General features: G+C 49.9%; 1 protein-coding gene across 3 annotated transcripts in view; it reads left to right on the plus strand.

Moving 5' to 3' along the window:
* Positions 1 to 17,953, plus strand: part of NCAPG2 (non-SMC condensin II complex subunit G2) — a 403,487-nt gene that overhangs the window by 157,183 nt on the left and 228,351 nt on the right. For all 3 annotated transcript variants that reach the window (XM_085631953.1, XM_085631952.1, XM_085631954.1), the window contains exon 16: positions 4,489 to 4,662. In XM_085631953.1, the coding sequence (XP_085488079.1) occupies positions 4,489 to 4,662 (174 nt within the window). The remainder of the gene's footprint in view (positions 1 to 4,488; positions 4,663 to 17,953) is intronic.

The raw sequence follows: 17,953 nt of genomic DNA on the forward strand, positions 1-17,953 counted from the left end.
TTCCCTGGCTTAAGGAGCGAGACTATCAGGGTCTCTGACATACTGGGTGGCAACGAGCCAGTCTCATTCGCCTCCTCGAACACCTCCCGCAGGACCGCCGCAAGCGGGTCAATGAAGGCTTTATAGTAATCGATAGGGAATCCGTCCAGGCCAGGCGCCTTCCCGGAGGAAGTCTGCATTATGGCTTCCTTGATTTCAGCTAGGCCTATAGGGGCCGCCAAGAGGTCCCGCTGGGCATTGGACAACCATCCGAGAGTGAGCTCCGAGAGATAGTCGGACATCTCCAACGGCGACTCCCGTCTGGATGTGTACAAGCCCGAATAGTGTGAGACAAAGGAGGAGAGTATAGAGGGGGTATCCCGGCATATGGAACCATCCGAGGCTCTGACTTCCAGTATGTGATTAGAGCCCTGCGGGGGGCGAAGAACCCCCGCAAGGAATCTGCCGGGTCGCTCCCCTTCCCCATATGCCCGCGCCGTGAAGTGTTTCCCTCTGAAATGGACCTCCCTCTCCGCGGTGCGCTTATATTCCGAGAGCTTAGTGCGATATTCTAGCTGCGCTCCGGGGTCCTCCAGGAAATCTGGGGCAGTCTCCAACGCCCCCAGGTCCCGCTCCAGGGAAGCCAGAGTGGCGCGAAGAAAGCGCAGTACCCCCGAACCCTTCGAGATGCACACCCCTCGCATAGTGGCCTTGAATGCCTCCCATATCGTCGCAGCGCTATCCACCGAACCTCTGTTGCGATCTATGAAGTCCGTGATTTCCTGGGACATTTCGTGCTGGAATAGCTCATCCCGGAGGATGTTAGGTTGCATGCGCCATGGGAGCGGTGCCCCGACCAACCCCGTCCTGGCCAGAGTGATCAGTACCGGTGCGTGATCTGAAAAGGTACGAGGTAAGTGCCTCGCCGCCAGCAGAGAGGACCCCAAGCCCCTAGAGAGCAGTATGTAGTCCAAACGAGCCCACGTGGAGTGCAGCGCCGACCAGTGCGTACCCTCCCGCGTATCTGGGTGTATCCGGCGCCAAGCGTCTATCAGCAAATGATGGGTCAGCAGGTCAGAGAGATATGCCTGAGAGCGGGGGTGGTGTGGAGTATCTACATTGGAACGGTCAAGAGACGGATTCAAGGTAACATTGAAATCGCCCCCCCAGAGCAGGTGAGTGGATCCTACCCCCAATATAACTTCCCATAGGGAGATAAAGTGGGTGGGCTCATCCAGGTTGGGCCCGTAGGAGGACACGATAGTGATCGTGGCGTTGCCCATGCGGCCCCACGCGACACAGAACCGTCCCTCGGCATCCGTTTTTTCTCCTAGGGGCACAAAGGGGGTGTGCTTCTTGACCAGAATGGCCGTTCCTCTAGAATAGGTAGAATAAGAGGAGAATAGGCTATAAGACGCCCAGCGGGACGCAAAGGGAGGTATGCCCCGAGGGTCCGTATGCGTTTCCTGCAGCAGCGCTATATGTATTTGATGGCGATCGAGATACCCCAGAACCTGGCGGCGCTTGCGCGGGTCACCCAACCCCCGTACATTCCAGGCCAGAACATTCACTCTACTATGCGGGTCGCGCGGCGCCGTATCTCCCTCCTGTGCAGTCACACCAACTGACGCCAGATGCCCGCTTGCGGATCGGCTCTCAGCCATGCCCGAACTGCCAGTCGCACATCCACCTCTAGACCCACGAGGCGGCACACTACCGACTTCAGGCACCACCACATGTATCGCCGTTTCATCAACTCCAATGTATATGTGTGATTGGTCCAATGGATCAGTGTAATGCTGTATATACATTCCCTCCCCTCACCCGCTCCTACCGACTCAACAAACTCGTCAGAGGAAAAATTATCAATCAACAATCCCCTCAACAACCCGTCCCTCCCACACCCCACCCCCTCCCACCGCGACAGCCCAATCCTGCCGGGAACCATACCCCCCCCGACCCCCCCATCAAACAAAGCCATTCGTATGGGGTATTCCCTCTTTGGGTAGCACCAGTGAGCTGGACCTACCCTCCCCTATCCCGATATTTCACCCACTATGTCGCCGCCGCCAAAGGGCTGGGAGCGAAAGTGGGGTGGGAGGGGGAGTGCCAAGGCAAATAGCAGCCACCTCAACCTCGCCAGCTCCTCCTGAATAACAAGTGGCGATATGAGTGGGACACTCAAATTCCATATTCTCCCCCCATCCCCCCCAATTTGGACAGGAATCAAAGGTCTGGACCCACTTTCCCGTGTAGCCAAACAGTCCAGCTTGTGGAGTCCGCCAGTCCATTCTTACAGTCAGAAAGGGAGCGTGAGTAAATTTGGGGAAGAGGTAAGGGGGGGGAGCAGCCAAGAGTGGAGAAGGAGGAGTGAGAGGGACACAGAGGAGAGAAGACAGAAGTAGACATTATGACTACATGGTGTAATACTCATCAGTCCGGAGCTGACGTCGGGGACCGGGATCCAGATCTCGCCCCGGGGCTGCGCCTCGGAGACGCGGAGGACCCACGGCCCCGTAGGAAGTCTTCTACTTGTTGTGGGTTAACGAAAAAGTGGACTTTGCCGTGATGCGTGACCTTGAGCTTAGCGGGATAATGCATTGAGTATGGGATGTCGCGTTGCTGCAGCTTTTTCTTTACTCCCACAAACTTGCGACGGGCCTCCTGTACCATCTGGGTGAAGTCCGGGAAGAAAGAGAGTGTAGTGTTCTCGTGCTGGATCGGTTGCTGCTCACGTGCCAGGCGCAGCAGGGTGTCCCGGTCTCTGTAGTTGAGGAACTTGATAATCACCGGGCGCGGCGGAGCTCCCGGGACCGGTCGAGGACCCAAGGATCTGTGGGCCCGTTCCACCACCAGCTGAGGCGAAAAGGCGTCCCGGCCAAATTTATCTGTCAGTAGGCGCTCTATGAACTCCTCCATGCGGCCACCGCCACTGGATTCCGCCAGACCAATCAGGCGAACGTTATTTCTCCGGGACCGCGCCTCCAAATCTTCGTTTTTCTCCGCTATGATTTTGAGGAGGCGGTCCATCTGGGAGAGTTTGGTGGCGTTAGTCCCGGCTCCATCTTCCAACACCGAGATCCGACCCTCCGCCTCCTCGAGCCGCTCTCCGTGCTGATCCAGTCGCTGCACCACCGTGTCCAGCCTGGCATTCATAGTATCAATCTTTGCGTCGATGGAGGTTAGGCTCCGCTGCATGCCCAAGAGCAAGGACTTCCAGTCCAAATCATCCTCCACGCCGGGGTCCGTCTCCCCGCCATCCGCATTCTGTGCGCGTGTCTTTTTCCCCTTCACGGAGCTGAAAGGTAGCGTTGATTGTTTCGTGTCCGTCTTACCCATAGTAGCCGCCACCGCTGGGGTCAGTTCAAGCGGGGAGTGGGTTGGACGACGCACGCTGTCGGTACCGAACACAGGCCGCGCACACTCCCCTCTGCGTCACCACTCCACGCCAGTCCGCCGGGACCAAATGGCGCAACCAGGCGGGGGATAGCCACCAAGTGATCAGTGCTGACCCCCAGGTAGTAGGGAACGCTGCGTCCTCCGCGCCGCTCCAGCCCCCGTATAATCGGCCACACACCCGTCAGGCCCGCTGCTGAGGCAGGAAAGCACGCACACAGGGCAGGGTTGTGGTGTCACACTGGGGAGGCCTCTTACAAGCACGTCCAGTTCAGGGCACCTCTCCCCAGATCGGGCGCTCGCCCAGCCCTGCGCCAGCCAACATAATCATCACCGGGGTAGATATGGGGCTGTCAGAGGCGCAGCCGGGACCCAGCGCAGGCAGTAGCGCTCCAGCAGCACCAGAGCTCGATGGATCCAGCGCGACCGCGTCATCAATGGCCGCTCCGGCCCTCGCAGCAGGCTTCTACCCGGCGGCTCGCGGGGAGCGATCCCGCCGCCTCCGAGGCTCCGCGCTCACCAGCACTTGCACCAGACTGTCCGGTAATGTCGGCCCGCTCACCGGTGCGTCCACAGCCGTCACAGCATCCGATTACAGCACCAGCTCCGTGGCCCAGCAGTCGCCGAAGATCCCCGGCCTGTAGCAGCGTCAGAGTCCGCCTCGTCGCTCCGCCCCTCTCAACGGTCCCGTCGCCGCGGGCCCGCAGGAGCCGATTTCTCCTCCTCCCGGCTGCCGTTCTCCACCAAACTGGCCCAGAAGAGGCCTAAGGTGTCCCTCCTCTCGCCGGTATGGTCATCGGGTCATTTGCTGGCCTGTAGGATGGGCTTACCGGATCGTGATTTGCCTGGCCGGCTGGAGCCTCACAAAAGTGCGGCCATGTCGGTCCAGCGCCACCTAGCGCCCCCACGTATGTTTGCTGTAGATGCACTATATGGAAATCCTACCTCGTACATCAGAAGTAGAACATGTTCACTCCAGTGTTTACATGCAGGATGTTTATAGATTGACATAAAAAAAACAAGGCTGTGGCAGTGTTCGTATTGTAATGTTCAAAATACTAGTGCAGTGGTATTTTTTAAACTTTACACTTCACCAGTAAATTTGCCTTTCAGGTCCTAGACGAGGTGTTATCAACTGACGACAGTGCCTCCATGGCCAGTTTGTTGGAGATTGTGGTAATTCTTTGGAGAAGCATTCATAAGGCCTTGGACCAGAATGAAGAAGCCAAAATGTATACAATTGAGAAGTTTTCTACTGTGTTACCTGAGTATCTCAGAATATTTAAGGTAACGTGCGTATTCTACATTTAACTGTTGAACTAAATATCTGTGATACATTTTTCCCAGTTCTTGTTAATCCTTTCTTCTGTTGGTCACTGAGGCACACGTTGTAACCCATATTGGATGCCAGAGTGCACCATGGATGTTTAGGCAATTACTGCAGCCTTTCATGCCTAGTGCGTGCCTGGTGCTGATGCTATCTCAACACTATGATCTCTACTTCTCCTGTTTGTTTATTGATGTTTCTTGAAATAGTGCCTAAAGACCCTGGAAACGGGGTGGCAGAGCAGTTTTCAGAATGTAATAGAATAATAGTGAACAAATAAATACAGGTCATAAGGCAGTAAGGAACTATAAACTAACAAGTACAAGTCTGAAGACAAGAAATTAAATTCACATTGGACTTCAAATTTTGTGAAGTCACAAAGGCTTGGGCAAGTTGCAGTTTGACTTCTCCTGTGCAGATTGCGCAGTTGCTTCCTGGACCATTGGTTCATGGTCAGTATGACACTTGCTGTGCTACGATCTCTAAACAAATAAAGACTCCTTAGTTGAGTCTTCTTCTCAATAACACAGTCTGAGCTCAATTTGTTTCATGCTCTGGGTCAGTAGGATAATGCAGTCATATTGTGCATTCTTGCACTAGAGTCTAGTGAATGATGATTGCAATATATTAAAGAAAGATCAGTGTGGTAATCTCTGTCCTATTCTTTGCAAGACGAGCAAAGGAGAAAATGGACACTAGTGGATGTCTTGTAGCTGGTGTGATTGTTATTTTAAAAGGAGCACATGCATTCGTTCTGAGATCGTATATCTTAAATCATGTGTATTACAAAAATATTATCCTCTTTTTGTTTGTGTCCCACCCTTGCCATAATTTCTAGAACAGTTCACTTCCACTGGCCTCAAAGGCCTTTGAGCTGACAGTTGTGGATGTGTAATTATCTGTGGTTCCAAACCAAGCCCTTCTACCCCACCATTGCTTCATCTGAGACACTCCTGTATGTCTACATGCACTGGTGGTTATAATATCAGTTATTTTGTGCGTAAGCTTTTTTAGCATTAGAACGCCAACCCTGTCAAATTGGTCCTTTTTACATCTTGCCTACACACAGCTTTAGCTGCTTGTTGACAAAAGACCTATTGTTTTCTTTATTGATTTAGATTCAACTTTGGTTCCTCCCCTTGCTCATGATTCAATGGCTTTGCTGTTTACCTCCATTCTCTTCTCCTGATTTGTTGGCTTTACACCCTATTGTGTTTGTCCTGCCAAAAAGGATTTCGGTCTTGTGGTTTGACTGGATGATTTGTATCGTTCACTGCCGATGTCATGACCTTGCAGTGCATGAGGGAGTGTTTCCTCTCCCTGTCTTTGTTTCTTCCATCTGCCCGTGCTCGGCTTTAGGAATCTGGGTACTTTTTTGCAGTACCCCACCCCACGTTTTACCTAGTATTTGATGCACCTTTGACTGAAGTGTACTGGTTTCTTACTAACCAGGTCACCAGTCCAGTACCAGTGGTCTTTCCTAAAACTGTACAATTGTTCCCTCAATTGACAAAAGCTTCAGCACCCTCTAAGTCCCTAGTAAATGGTACCCCTGGTACCTAGGGCCTGAAATACTAAAGAGGGCCCCCTAAGGGCTACAGCACAAATTGTTCCACCCTAAGGGACCCCTCACCAAGCACATGCAAGACTGCCATTGCAGGCTTCGTGTCTTGGTGCAGACAAAAGTGAAAACATGACATGACACACATCCCTGTGTGCGATGTCCCCAGCCACTTGCATGTGATACTTGTAAGTCACCCCTACAGCAGGCCTGACAGTCCTAAAGCATGGCAGTGCAATTCCTATAGCACGACGCCCAGGACATATTGTTTGGGGTCAAGGTTAACATTCTATTCATGTTTATTTTGTCCTTAGGACAAGTAAACCCAACTCCCTGCTTCTCTAACCCTTCAGCTGCCAGTGTACAGTACCACATTATGGATCAGAGAAGGGTATTGTCTGCAGTTAAGGTAGAATTTGTATCTATATGACAATGCTGTTAGAACTTGTATTTATGGTTCATTAATGCAGAGGAAACACAAGAAGATGATGGACGAAGCACTTGAACCTTTTCAGACACTTCCCCCCCCCCCCCGTCCCCCCCCCCCCCCCCCCCCCCCCCCCCAGTCACAGATCTGGGTTGAATCCATCATCGTTCTTTCGCTCACTTTGCCACCTCAGTTCAGACCCAGCCATTACAAATCAGTCTTGACCCGGTTCCTGATGGTAACTGTCCAGCCTGCAGGTCTTCCCTGGACCGGAAACAAGCATCCTTTATTAGGGTGAAAGTGGGAAAAGGAAATGTAAGCTCTGACTGCAGCTAGTGAAAACCCCTAAACATGGGAGTTAGTAGGTTTGCACAGGATCAAAAGGGCATTTCAACCCTGGGTCTATTGCTCACTGCTACCTCCAGCCCCAGTATGTAGATCTGCAGAAAGGCGGCAAAATAAGGGACTCTCGTATTCAAACCCCTCTATAGTATGAGTCCTTTCATAAACAGACTATTATCAGAGCTCCTATGAAATGAGAATTTTGCCATAATTGTGGCTGCACAGCGTGGCCCCAAAGGGACAAGTGGACTTTTTTTACAGGACAAGTAGATTTATGAAGCAATCTGTCCCACGAATATGTAGATATTTGATTAAATCCCACACCACTGCAGAGTGCTTAGTACTACATGTGAGGGCATACCTGCATGAGCAGATATTCCCCTTTGCTGGTCAGTTCCATTACTGCTAGTACATGTGACCACGGAAGCCATGGAAAAATATGTGCTGGACAATGGTGAAAACAAGTTCCCCAGCTACATGATGGCTTCACTGAAAATAGGGATGTTTGGTATCAAACATCTCGTATTGGTAAACCCACACTGATGCCAGTGTCTGATTTACCAATACATGCACTGAGAGGGCACCCTAGAGGTGTCCTCTGAAAACCTACCAGCCTATGTTGTGCTTGCTGACTGGTTTCTGTCAGGCTGCCACCCGAAACACTGTTCTGACCTTCTAGGGTGAAAGCCTTTGCTCTCAGGAGACCCAAAACAAAAAAAGTCTGTCCATAAAGAGGGTGTAATACCCCCTCCTACAGGATTACCTGATGTTTAGCCTCCTCAGGCCATGGAGCTTCAAAGAAGCTGCCGCGTTTAGGATGCAAATCTGGCTCTTCCAAAGGAGAGAAAGCTCCCCATCCTGGCCAGAGTTGGGCTACTGTCAGGTGCACATGATTTTGCAGAAGTAGCTGTCTTTGTGATGGCATATCTATGAATTCTGGGACCGGCTTATGCCCACTTCCCACAAGGAGTGATCATACAGGGGTTATACTTACCCCAAGGGTCAGTAGCCCATTTGCTAATACCCTTAGCGCCTCTAAACTCAGTATTTAGGGGAGGCCCTGCCACCGGAGAAGCAGATCCTGATGACCTGCGAAGAAGAATATGAAGAGCCGCAAAAACAGAAGACTGAAGAGGGCACCTTGCTCTTCCCCAGCCCTGCTGTCTTCTCTGCCATTCTATGTCGAACCTGCGTCAGACAACTCGTTCTACAAAAAAGACCAAGACTTCCAGAGGAACAGTGGAACTATTCCCTGCATCTTGCAAAAACTTTAAAAGAAAATACTCTGAGGCCTCCAGAACCACCAAAACCTGACACCCGAAATCACCACTGCACCTGTCTTCTCTGGCCTAAGTTGAAGTGAGCCACCAATACCAATAAAGTTCCCCAGAGCTCCAGTCCATAGTGGTTTCACCCCTCATACCTCCCCAATGTCGCCTGCAGCCTCTGCACGCAAGCCCCCTTGACTGCACTCAGTAAAAGAAGCCTGGCAACTAAAGACACCTTTGCATCTGTCATCCCTGGGCCACAGAGAAGAGGACCCCAGGTGTCCCTGAGCTTCACAAGCCCTGTTGGTTCACCACGACTGGCTTTCTAGCCAGAGCCTTCTGCTTCTTTTTACAGAGATCGATCCCCATTGAAACGCATTGGGCTCCAGATGCTGATTTGCACACTGGACCCAGCTGCCCTCATGCCGCTGGTGGTGCACTATTGGCGCTGCCTTGGACCTTGTCCACCACTCAATTTATCTCCTGGAGATTGGCCCTGTACCTGTTTGCAGAACTTCCATAGGATAGCATTGCAGCACTTACCTGAACGACATTTCTCTGATGCCAAATCGTATATAAAGATACTTGGTATTTTTATAAATTGGTGTGGATCTCCTCCTTGAGTCGTGCTGTCATTTATTAATCGTGTGTATTTTGCAAATGTCTTGCACTCATTTGTCTTAAGCCTAAGGCTGCTTGTAGGAAGATGGCTCTGTACGTGGCATTACCACAAGGTCGTTATACCGTGCACAGAGTCCAGGGGTTCCCCAAAAGTGTACAGGGCTCAATGTAAAACCCAAAGTGCTCTATTAGTAGTAGTGTGGGCGTGCAGCCATAGGCCTAACACAGAGGAGTGTAAGACATTTACTGCACAATTCATCAATAATGGACACACGACACAAGAAGGAAATCCAGACCATTTCAGAAAATTATACTTTGTACTTGATTTTAAGACCAAGATCTTCACAATAAGGTAATTATGATTTAAATTTAAAAATACTTTTTGCTTTGAAAAATCAACAATTTTTTCAGCACAGTTCAATGTTATCCTATGGGGAAAACATTATCGCAGTTAAGCAGGCAATTAATGCACTTACAATCCCAGTGTTTGGAACCAAAAGTCAGCCATCACCAAGGGTCAGGTGGGTACCAAAACTGCACCACCAGCAGTAAACGGGTGGCCGGGTGCAGAATTCAAAATCGTAATCCACCCTAAAGCTTTTCAACAGAGACCGGGGGTGCCTGGAGCCACACTTCTCACTGGTAAGTAGATCGGTTGCTGGGTCCAAGCTTTGGAGGTTAGATTAAGCACAAGGGGTGGGGGCCACAAAGTCGCACCAAACATAAACCACCAGCGGCACAGGGGTGGGCGGGTGCAATTTCGATGTCTGGTCCCCAATGCGTTTCAATGGGGATTCTTCTTTAGGCAAAGAGGCTGCAGGCGTGGCAACAGAGGATACAGGAGGAAATGCAACGACAGCAGGGGTAAGTAGAGATTTAGGGGGGGTCATGGCTCACCAAGGCCCAGGGGCTTTGGGTGCAATGGTGCCTTTTTGTAACGCCCTGAACGTCTCAGGATCGTTTAACAGACACGATAATGAGGACGCAACCACTTGTGAAGGGTTAGTTATTTTAATGAAGGCAAAAACAATACAACGAATAAACAAAAGTTATAGTCACTGGAATCCTCCAGGCTAAGTACGTTACCAGCCCACAGCACGGATGGTCCTAACCGTCCTCTGCATATACGCCGATCCCGGCGTATGCCAACAGAGGGCAGAAATGAAATGGCCGACAATGCCAATCGGTAGGCTGTGAGGGGCACGACGAGTGTTGGGGAGAATCGAGGAGTCAGGGAAACACCCAGCCGGGGTCTCTACCTGAAGGGAGCAGCCGCTCAACCTCTTCCTCCGACTGCACCGGGACGCGGAGTCACCTCCTGGTGATGCGTCACCGATACCCCAATCAAAAGCAAGAAGACTGAACCGAGAGCAGCCGCTCGATCGATCCTGTGGACTTCCGAGTCTGTAACGCGGCAAACACCTCCTGGTGTGCGTTACAGCTGGCAGTCCCTGTATCTCTGGTCGGGCTGGGAGTTACGACTCCAACCAGCAAAAGCGCCACTGCGCTTGGACTCAGCCGAGTCAAAAAGCGAAGCTCAATGGTTGACCGGTAGAGCTTCCGGGTCCTTCACAGGTGACGATGGGGCAAGACACGGCCCAGGGAGTAACGACTCGACCTACCTCCGTTCTTGCCTTACTGGAGCACCACTCCGGAACACTGCTCTTCACGAAGCAGGTACGTCGGTGTAAACACAATATCCGACAGCCTTGTACCTCCCGGTTCCTCCCTTTATAGGGCGTGTTTTCCTTGAGTTATGTAACAGCTCTCCTGTTTACATAAGGGCGTGTTTTCCCTTGAGTTATGTAACAGCTCTCCTGTTTACATAAGGGCGTGTTTTCCCTTGAGTTATGTAACAGCTCTCCTGTTTACATAAGGGCGTGTTTTCCTTGAGTTATGTAACAGCTCTCCTGTTTACATAACCTCTCAACCGCTAAGCATCCTGGGAGATGTAGTCCGTTTACGCTGGTTACCGTTTTCCTCCCCTCGCATGACAGGAATTCTTGACACTTTTGACGTTGGAGTCTTCTTACTGGAGCCAGTAGTGGACAGGGAGAGCCTCTGGATTCACAATGCAGGCGCCGGCGTGGAGATCAGGGGAGGTCAGCCTGCGCTGGACAGAAGGTCAGGATCGTTGGCGAGACTTCACTGCACAGGTGAGCCACTCAGACTCAGGTCGTGGGCGTCAGGTGCAGAGTGGGCAGGAGACGCAGGTCCGCCTGGGTCCTTGGAGTTTGTTTCTTCTTGGAGAGGCCCACTGTCTATGGGAGAGGCCCACTGTCTATGGGAGATTGGAGTCTTTTTCGAAGGAGCAGTCCTTCTCAGGTCGCTTGGCTGCAAGACTGGTTGCAGGTTCACAAAAGCTGGAGACAAGCAGGTAGGCCTGTGGCCAAGGCAGTTGTCATATTCAGTTTTCTCTGCAGGATCGTCTTCTTGCTTCTTAGGTTGTCACAGATCTGGTTTCTAGGTCTGGGGAGCCATCACCTAAATGCTAGATTTAGGGGAAGTTCAGGCGAGTAGCTGGTGGGGCCAATGGGCACCTTACCTGTGATGACTACACCATCTATTATTCACTGTGAGAGAAAGGTACCCCCTATGTACTTTTGGGTCGTAGAGGAGGGGGATAAAGGAAAAATAGTAAACAATACCTCTAAACTAACCCTCTTAATTTAATTACAGGCCGTAGGGTCTCATAAATCAGAACGTTTCCCCTGAGGAGGAAAAATACAGTTCTACAGAATAAGTAGTTCATACAAAAATATATGTATTTATTTTCGAAAGTGCATTTCTGAGCTGTATATTTCTCTGTATTTTTTAATATTTTCTTGACATTTATGTTTATTTTGTCACACTAGACTAGATATACATATATTTGCAATTTTGACATAGACCTTGTCTAAAAAACACCATTTAAACAAATGTTATATAGCTCCACAGAAAAACATTCATCAACACTACATTCAAACCTCTCATCGATACTACATTCACACTACCATACATACATCATGACCAGTATCACAAAGTAAAACATATAAGGGATCCTATTTGCATTTTGCAGGGACATAAGCAAGATTAGAATCCTTTCTATGATAGTTGTGCTTCCAGTTATTTTCTGGTTTGCTGTCCCTGGTCGGATTCCCTTATGTAGAAAAAAGGTCTACGCACGTTTCAGTGGTTAATGCGTTGGAGCCACCTTCATCAGGACAAAAAACTAATGTTTGATCAAAGGTCTGTGCTCTTCTGTCCTGTAAACCGCTGTTCGAGTGATAACGGTTTACAGGGCAGAAGAGCACCGACCTAGGATTTGGAAGCTGACTTTTCAAAATACCACCAGACATTCTGTGCACTCTTTATGAGACAGTTACGATCTCTGGCTCTGAAGAAGACTAGTTCAATATAATTCCAGATAACCCCACAGCTCATGCGCCTGTTTGACTTTGATCAAACCTTGGTTTTTGGTCCTGATGAAGGTGGCTCCAACTCCCTCACAAGCGCATGCAAGCTGTAAGGGCAGTGTCCTGGTCCCAGTGAGGGGCAGGTCCCAGGGGACCTTCTTCAGCTCCCAGGCCCTAGGTACCCATGGTATCATTTACTAGGGACTTACAGGGTGTAGAAGTACCAATTGGGTGTTTGTTTTTAGGGAAGAAGCACTGGCACAGGGGGCCTGGTTGGCAGGGACTCTATCCTCTACAACCGAAAACACATCAAAAGTGGAGGCTAACACTGCAAAAAGATGCACGTTCTCACACTGCTCGACAACACTTCCCCATAATAGAGCAATTTGGGATTGCATAGCAAGCCCCTGTCCACTTACAAGGGAACCCCTGGACTATTTACACGGAATATCAACTTCTTGATATATCACATAATGAGCCAGCTTCCTACACCCGCTTTCACTCCGGCCCTGCTATCTTCATTTAAAAACTAGCCATGCCCCTGAGTGCGCTTGACCTCTCAGGCCTCTTGCTTTGTCCACCAACCACTGCTCTACATGTGAGCTTTTATCTTTGCATGCTTTTTTAAACCATGGCATGTCTGCCATTTTGCAGTACTTTTTCATTTGCTTTAAAAAAAATCCAAGATGGCTCCTATTTAAATGCATGTCATCCATCTTAAAATGTGTTTTGTAAAAGCAATTCAAAATGCATTCTAAGATGACCACCATATGCATTCATGAATGAATAGGCATGCACTGCACCCATTATAGGATTATTTTTATTACAAGATGGTCTTCTGTGCTTGTGCACACATGAAGGCCTTGTTGGGGAGGGGATAAAAGCATTGGAAAAACCAATTTGTGAGCATCACAGGGTCATGAGAAATATCTTTTTGCCAGTGGTTTATTTGGCTATGTAGCAAACGTTTAATGGCTCTACCTCTCAGTTAGCAATTGGAGAGAACTTTTTTTTTTACTCTTGGTAGTAACGATCCGGTGGAGAAAGGTTCCTTAATTAAATACTGTAGGAAGATGGCTCTGAATATACTATACCAAAGTAAGGTATAGTGTGCATAGAGTCCAGTGGATCCCCAAAGGCTTACAGACGTAAAAGTAGATAATACCTTACACTCTATTTGTGGTAGTGTGGGTGAGCAGTAATTCTGTATCGGAGGATAGTGTTAAGCATTTACACACTCAGGAATGAAATGATTTTAGACTCAAAGACTGAACTCTGACCAATTGTTTTGTATAAAAAAATTCATAGTTGCATTTTATTTTTAAATCCAAGCAGAACTTGGTGCAGATAAGTAAAATAATACTTTTCAAGGATGATACCGTTGAATGCAATGGAAAGCAGTTGGCTATGTTACAGGTAGGTCAAATGTTCTGAAACAGTTAAAATTACTTTTCAGTTACTTTGTACTTTCTTTTTAGATTAATTTTCAGATTACTTTTTCTACTCCATGTGAAATGCCTAGTTATCACACTGGGACAATTCCTGCATAAAAGTTAAGTAAGTCAGTTTTTCTCAAAACAGATTCTTAGGTTCAATACAATTTCCAAATCCACAGTCAATGCAGTTCTATGGGAGAAAATCAGGTTATTGGTTTTAAGGTAAGTACTCGGTCTTGGGCGTTGGATTTCTGGGGTTAGAACCAGGGTTCCCCCCCGGGTCAAGGATGCGCTCAAATAGCACTAGGGCGGCCGGGTGCAGAGTGCTGAGGCCCAGTGTTATCCAATGGGTGATAGTTGGCTTCCAGTTGCTGGCTGCTCACGGACACGCCACTTGGATGTGGAAGCAAAGCTTCTAGGGTTTAGCTTAGGACAAAAGGGGATCCAAGATGCCACACAAGGTGCACCCACGGTGGCGCTGGGGCTGCCGGGTGCTGGATTGACGTCGGGAGCCCTGTTGGTTTCAATAAAGAAGCTCCAGATCTTCTGGAGGCGACCACCGAGTTCAGAGGTAAGTTGGGATACCGTGACAGTCTGTTGGGCCACCCAAGGCTGTAGGGTGTCTGGTGCAGGGGTGTCTTTTTGCGTTGGGTTTTCCTTACCGGCTCTGGTCGCAGTCGGGGGGATCCTCTGGATAGGGGCTGGAGGTGTTGTTGGGAGACTTGAGGTACGTCAGGGATCACCAGCTCCCAGGTCAGGATCGCCAGGGAGACCTCCTTGTGGTGTTTGGCCCCTCTAACTCGGGTCGTGGGTATCGGGTGCTGAGGGGGTTCAGACTCGCGGATTTGGCTAGCGCCAGAGTGTGTTGGTGAGCAAATCCCGTGCTTATGGGAGACAGTCTTGTTAGGGAAGGCAGGGCAGGTCCTCTGGGTTCTGGGGGGCTGCTGGCTGCAGGACACACCGGCATTCCGCTGAAGCAGGTTGAGGTCAGGACAGGCTGGTTGGGCCGGGAGCAAGTCAGTTGGTGTCCTCCTCCTCTTCTTCTTCAGCCCAGCTCTTCAGCCCTTCTTCCTGTCTGAGGAGGGAAGGTTCGGGTTGCCCCTAAATACTAAATTACTAAGTGTAAGGGGAGCCTAAGCCTCTGTCTGGTAGGCTGCCCAACCCCCCACAACCCCAATCTTCAAGATGGTGGGGACTGATATTTATGCTTCACCTCTCCTCCCCCACCTGAGGGGTGGGGTTGGGATAGATGGGCTCACCTCGCCTCCTATCTTGGTTTTCCTGCCTACTCTCCCGCCCAAAGTGGGGGTCAGAACTGGTGGGGGCCAGTTGCTGGGTGGTTCAGCTCACAAAGGTAGCAAGCCTTTTAAGCTTCCCCTTTGTAGAACCTGCCAATCCTGGAGAGAGGCTTGGCACCTCTGCGCTTTGTTTCAGGACCCTGACAGCGGGAGGCTCTTGACTCAGTGGTCCAGAAACATGCCCTGGATGGCAGCTGGCGAGCAGCCAGTCATCCAGGACACTAGAGATAGGTCGATTTTCAGGGGGCAGCTCTAAGATGCCCTCTGTGTGCATTTTGTATTAAATCCCACACTGGCATCAGAGTGGGTTTAATATGCTGAGAAGTTTGGTATCAAACTTCCAAGATTTCAGTAAAGCAATTATGGTGCTGTGGAGTTCGTAATGACAACCTCCCACACCATATACTCTTTATGATTTTACTCCACTTGCAATGTCTAAGAATGGACTTGGACACTTTAGGGGTACAAAGCTCATGCACTTGTACCCTCACCAGTGGTATAGTGCACCCAGCTAGTGGGGTGGCTTGCCTATGTCATTGACAGTGGATTATAGGCATGGCACACAGGGATGTGTCCCATGTCGACTCTTCACTTTGCTCTGCACCAAAACACGCAGCTTGCAATGGGTGGGTGGGGGGGGTGGAGTGGTGTGTGTGTGTGTGTGTGTGTGTGTGTGTGTGTGTGTTACTGTGTGTGTGTTTGTGTTGGTGTACAGGGCCTTTAAGGGTGGCACAATATGTGCTGCAGCCCTCCGAGATCTTCCCTGGTCACAGTGCCCTTGGTACCTATAGTACCTTTTACAAGGGACTTAAATGTGGCCAGAGAGTTGCCAATTGGGTTGGGAACACTACACTTTTAGGAAAAGAACATAGGCCCTGGGTACCTGGTTGGCAGGACGCCAGGGCACACTTAGTCAAAGAGCATCAACATCAGGCAAAAAGATGGGGGGAAACAATGGAAAGATGGGCACTTTCCTACAAATACCTCTGCTTCTGTGGCTGAATTACCATGCAGTGCAGTTCACCTTCCAACAGTGTAATTTCCTCCTTACCCTCTTTTATAGAGTTGGGTGAAAATTGTTCCAGAGATGAGCATACGCCCATGATCTCTTACCTAAACTCCGACTTCTCCCATGTGTAGGAAGCTGGCTCTTAATATAGTGGACCAAAAATAGGTACACTGTGAAAAGAGTCCGGGCAAACCCCAGGTGGTTTACAGAGGCATAAATGATATCCCAAATGCTCTCTTTTGTGGTAGTGTGGGCTAGCAGTTAGGAGTATCAGCGGGCAGTGCTAAGCATTTGGTGACACACACACAGAGGCAATAAATGAGGCGTATTCCATAAAAAATCAGAGACCAATTTAGAGAAAGATGTCTTATCTATATATATATATGTTCGAGGCATGTGGGCTGCTGAATTCATATCTGTGCATAGATCGCCGCCTAGTGTTGGGTCTGGATGATTGCACATTGTTGTCCTGGAAGAGTCTTCGAAGTATCACAAGATAGGTGGCTCCTCCCCTGGACTACAGTGCGCATGGGCATCCCCTCCATCCTTAGATTGTTTTTTTCCGCCATTGGGTTCGGATGTCCTAATCTTAGCTCTTAGAGTATTTAGGCCTATTACTCGTCGGTATCGTTTTCGTTCGGCGCCGAGTAGCTTCATCGAAGTTAGCCATTTGCCCTTCGACGTCGGAGCCGATGAAGATCGACAATGAAACCAAAGACATCGAATAGCCCCTTCAAGCGTTGCCCTCTTTGCAACGCTAAATATGCTCACTTCGACGTGCACCCGGTGTGCAACAAGTGCTTCTCTCCAAACCACGACAAAGCCACCTGTATGGCGTGCTCCAGGTTTTTTTTTTTTTTTTTTAAAAACCTTTATTTCTCCAAGAGTCTGGACACAGCTATTCAGCCGACAACCCGGAGGTTCGGCAGCTTCGATAGAGAAGGACAAAGAAGCGTCCACATTGCATTAAAGGAGCAGTGAAAAGATTCAATTTTTAAGTAAACACAAACACACAACAAACCCCAGCAAGGCAAGAACACTGAATGCCCATGGTGATAGCCCCCCAGGGGAGGCCGGACCCCAATCATCTAACAGTCACAGTACTGTGATAAGAGGAAGAAGGGGGACAGCAGAGGCCCAAGAAGTCAATTAATCATCACATCTTATATACTGGGCTGGAAAGAATGTCAAGAAGAAAGCTGTTCCTCGGGGGGATCCAAATCAGGGGCAAGACAAATTCCCCCCCTGTATTGATTCCACCGCCCCCAGATGGCGTGCCACTTCCGAGGGCGGCCTCTAGCGCAATATACTGTCTTTTCCCTGAGCATACTCCAATCCATATTTTCTTTCCACGTGGTCAATGTGGGGGGCCCCACGGAGCCCCACAATCGCGCGATGTCTCTCTTAGCGACCATGTTACCCAGAGTCACCCATTGGGTCTGTGCCGCATCGTGATCAGTGGGCCCCCAGACATTCAGGAGACAGCACCGCGCTTCCGGCTGCATAGCAATGCCCGTCACCTCCCCCATCACTGCATGGACTCTCCTCCAGAATTCCGTGATGACACCACATTCCCAGATGATATGCAGGAAAGTACCCACCATACCACATCCCCTCCTACATAGGCCTTCCTCAGAGAATCCCATATGAACCAGCCTTGGCCCCGTCACATACACTCGATGCAGTATTTTGAGCTGCACCAGCCTCAGACGCGACGGGATCGCAACCTCCTTGGGAGAGGAAACAGCAGACTGCCAATCCTCGTCATCCAACTCGAGTCCATCCCTAGTCCACTGGTCCCGCAGCCCCAGAAGCGTATCCGCCCGGACGTTTATCAATTTCTTGTAGATGAGCGAGATCGTGCTCTCAGGCATATGGCCATCAAGGATCCGGT

The sequence above is a fragment of the Triturus cristatus genome, chromosome 10 (genome assembly GCF_964204655.1).
Source record: "Triturus cristatus chromosome 10, aTriCri1.1, whole genome shotgun sequence".
Lineage (NCBI taxonomy): Eukaryota > Metazoa > Chordata > Amphibia > Caudata > Salamandridae > Triturus > Triturus cristatus.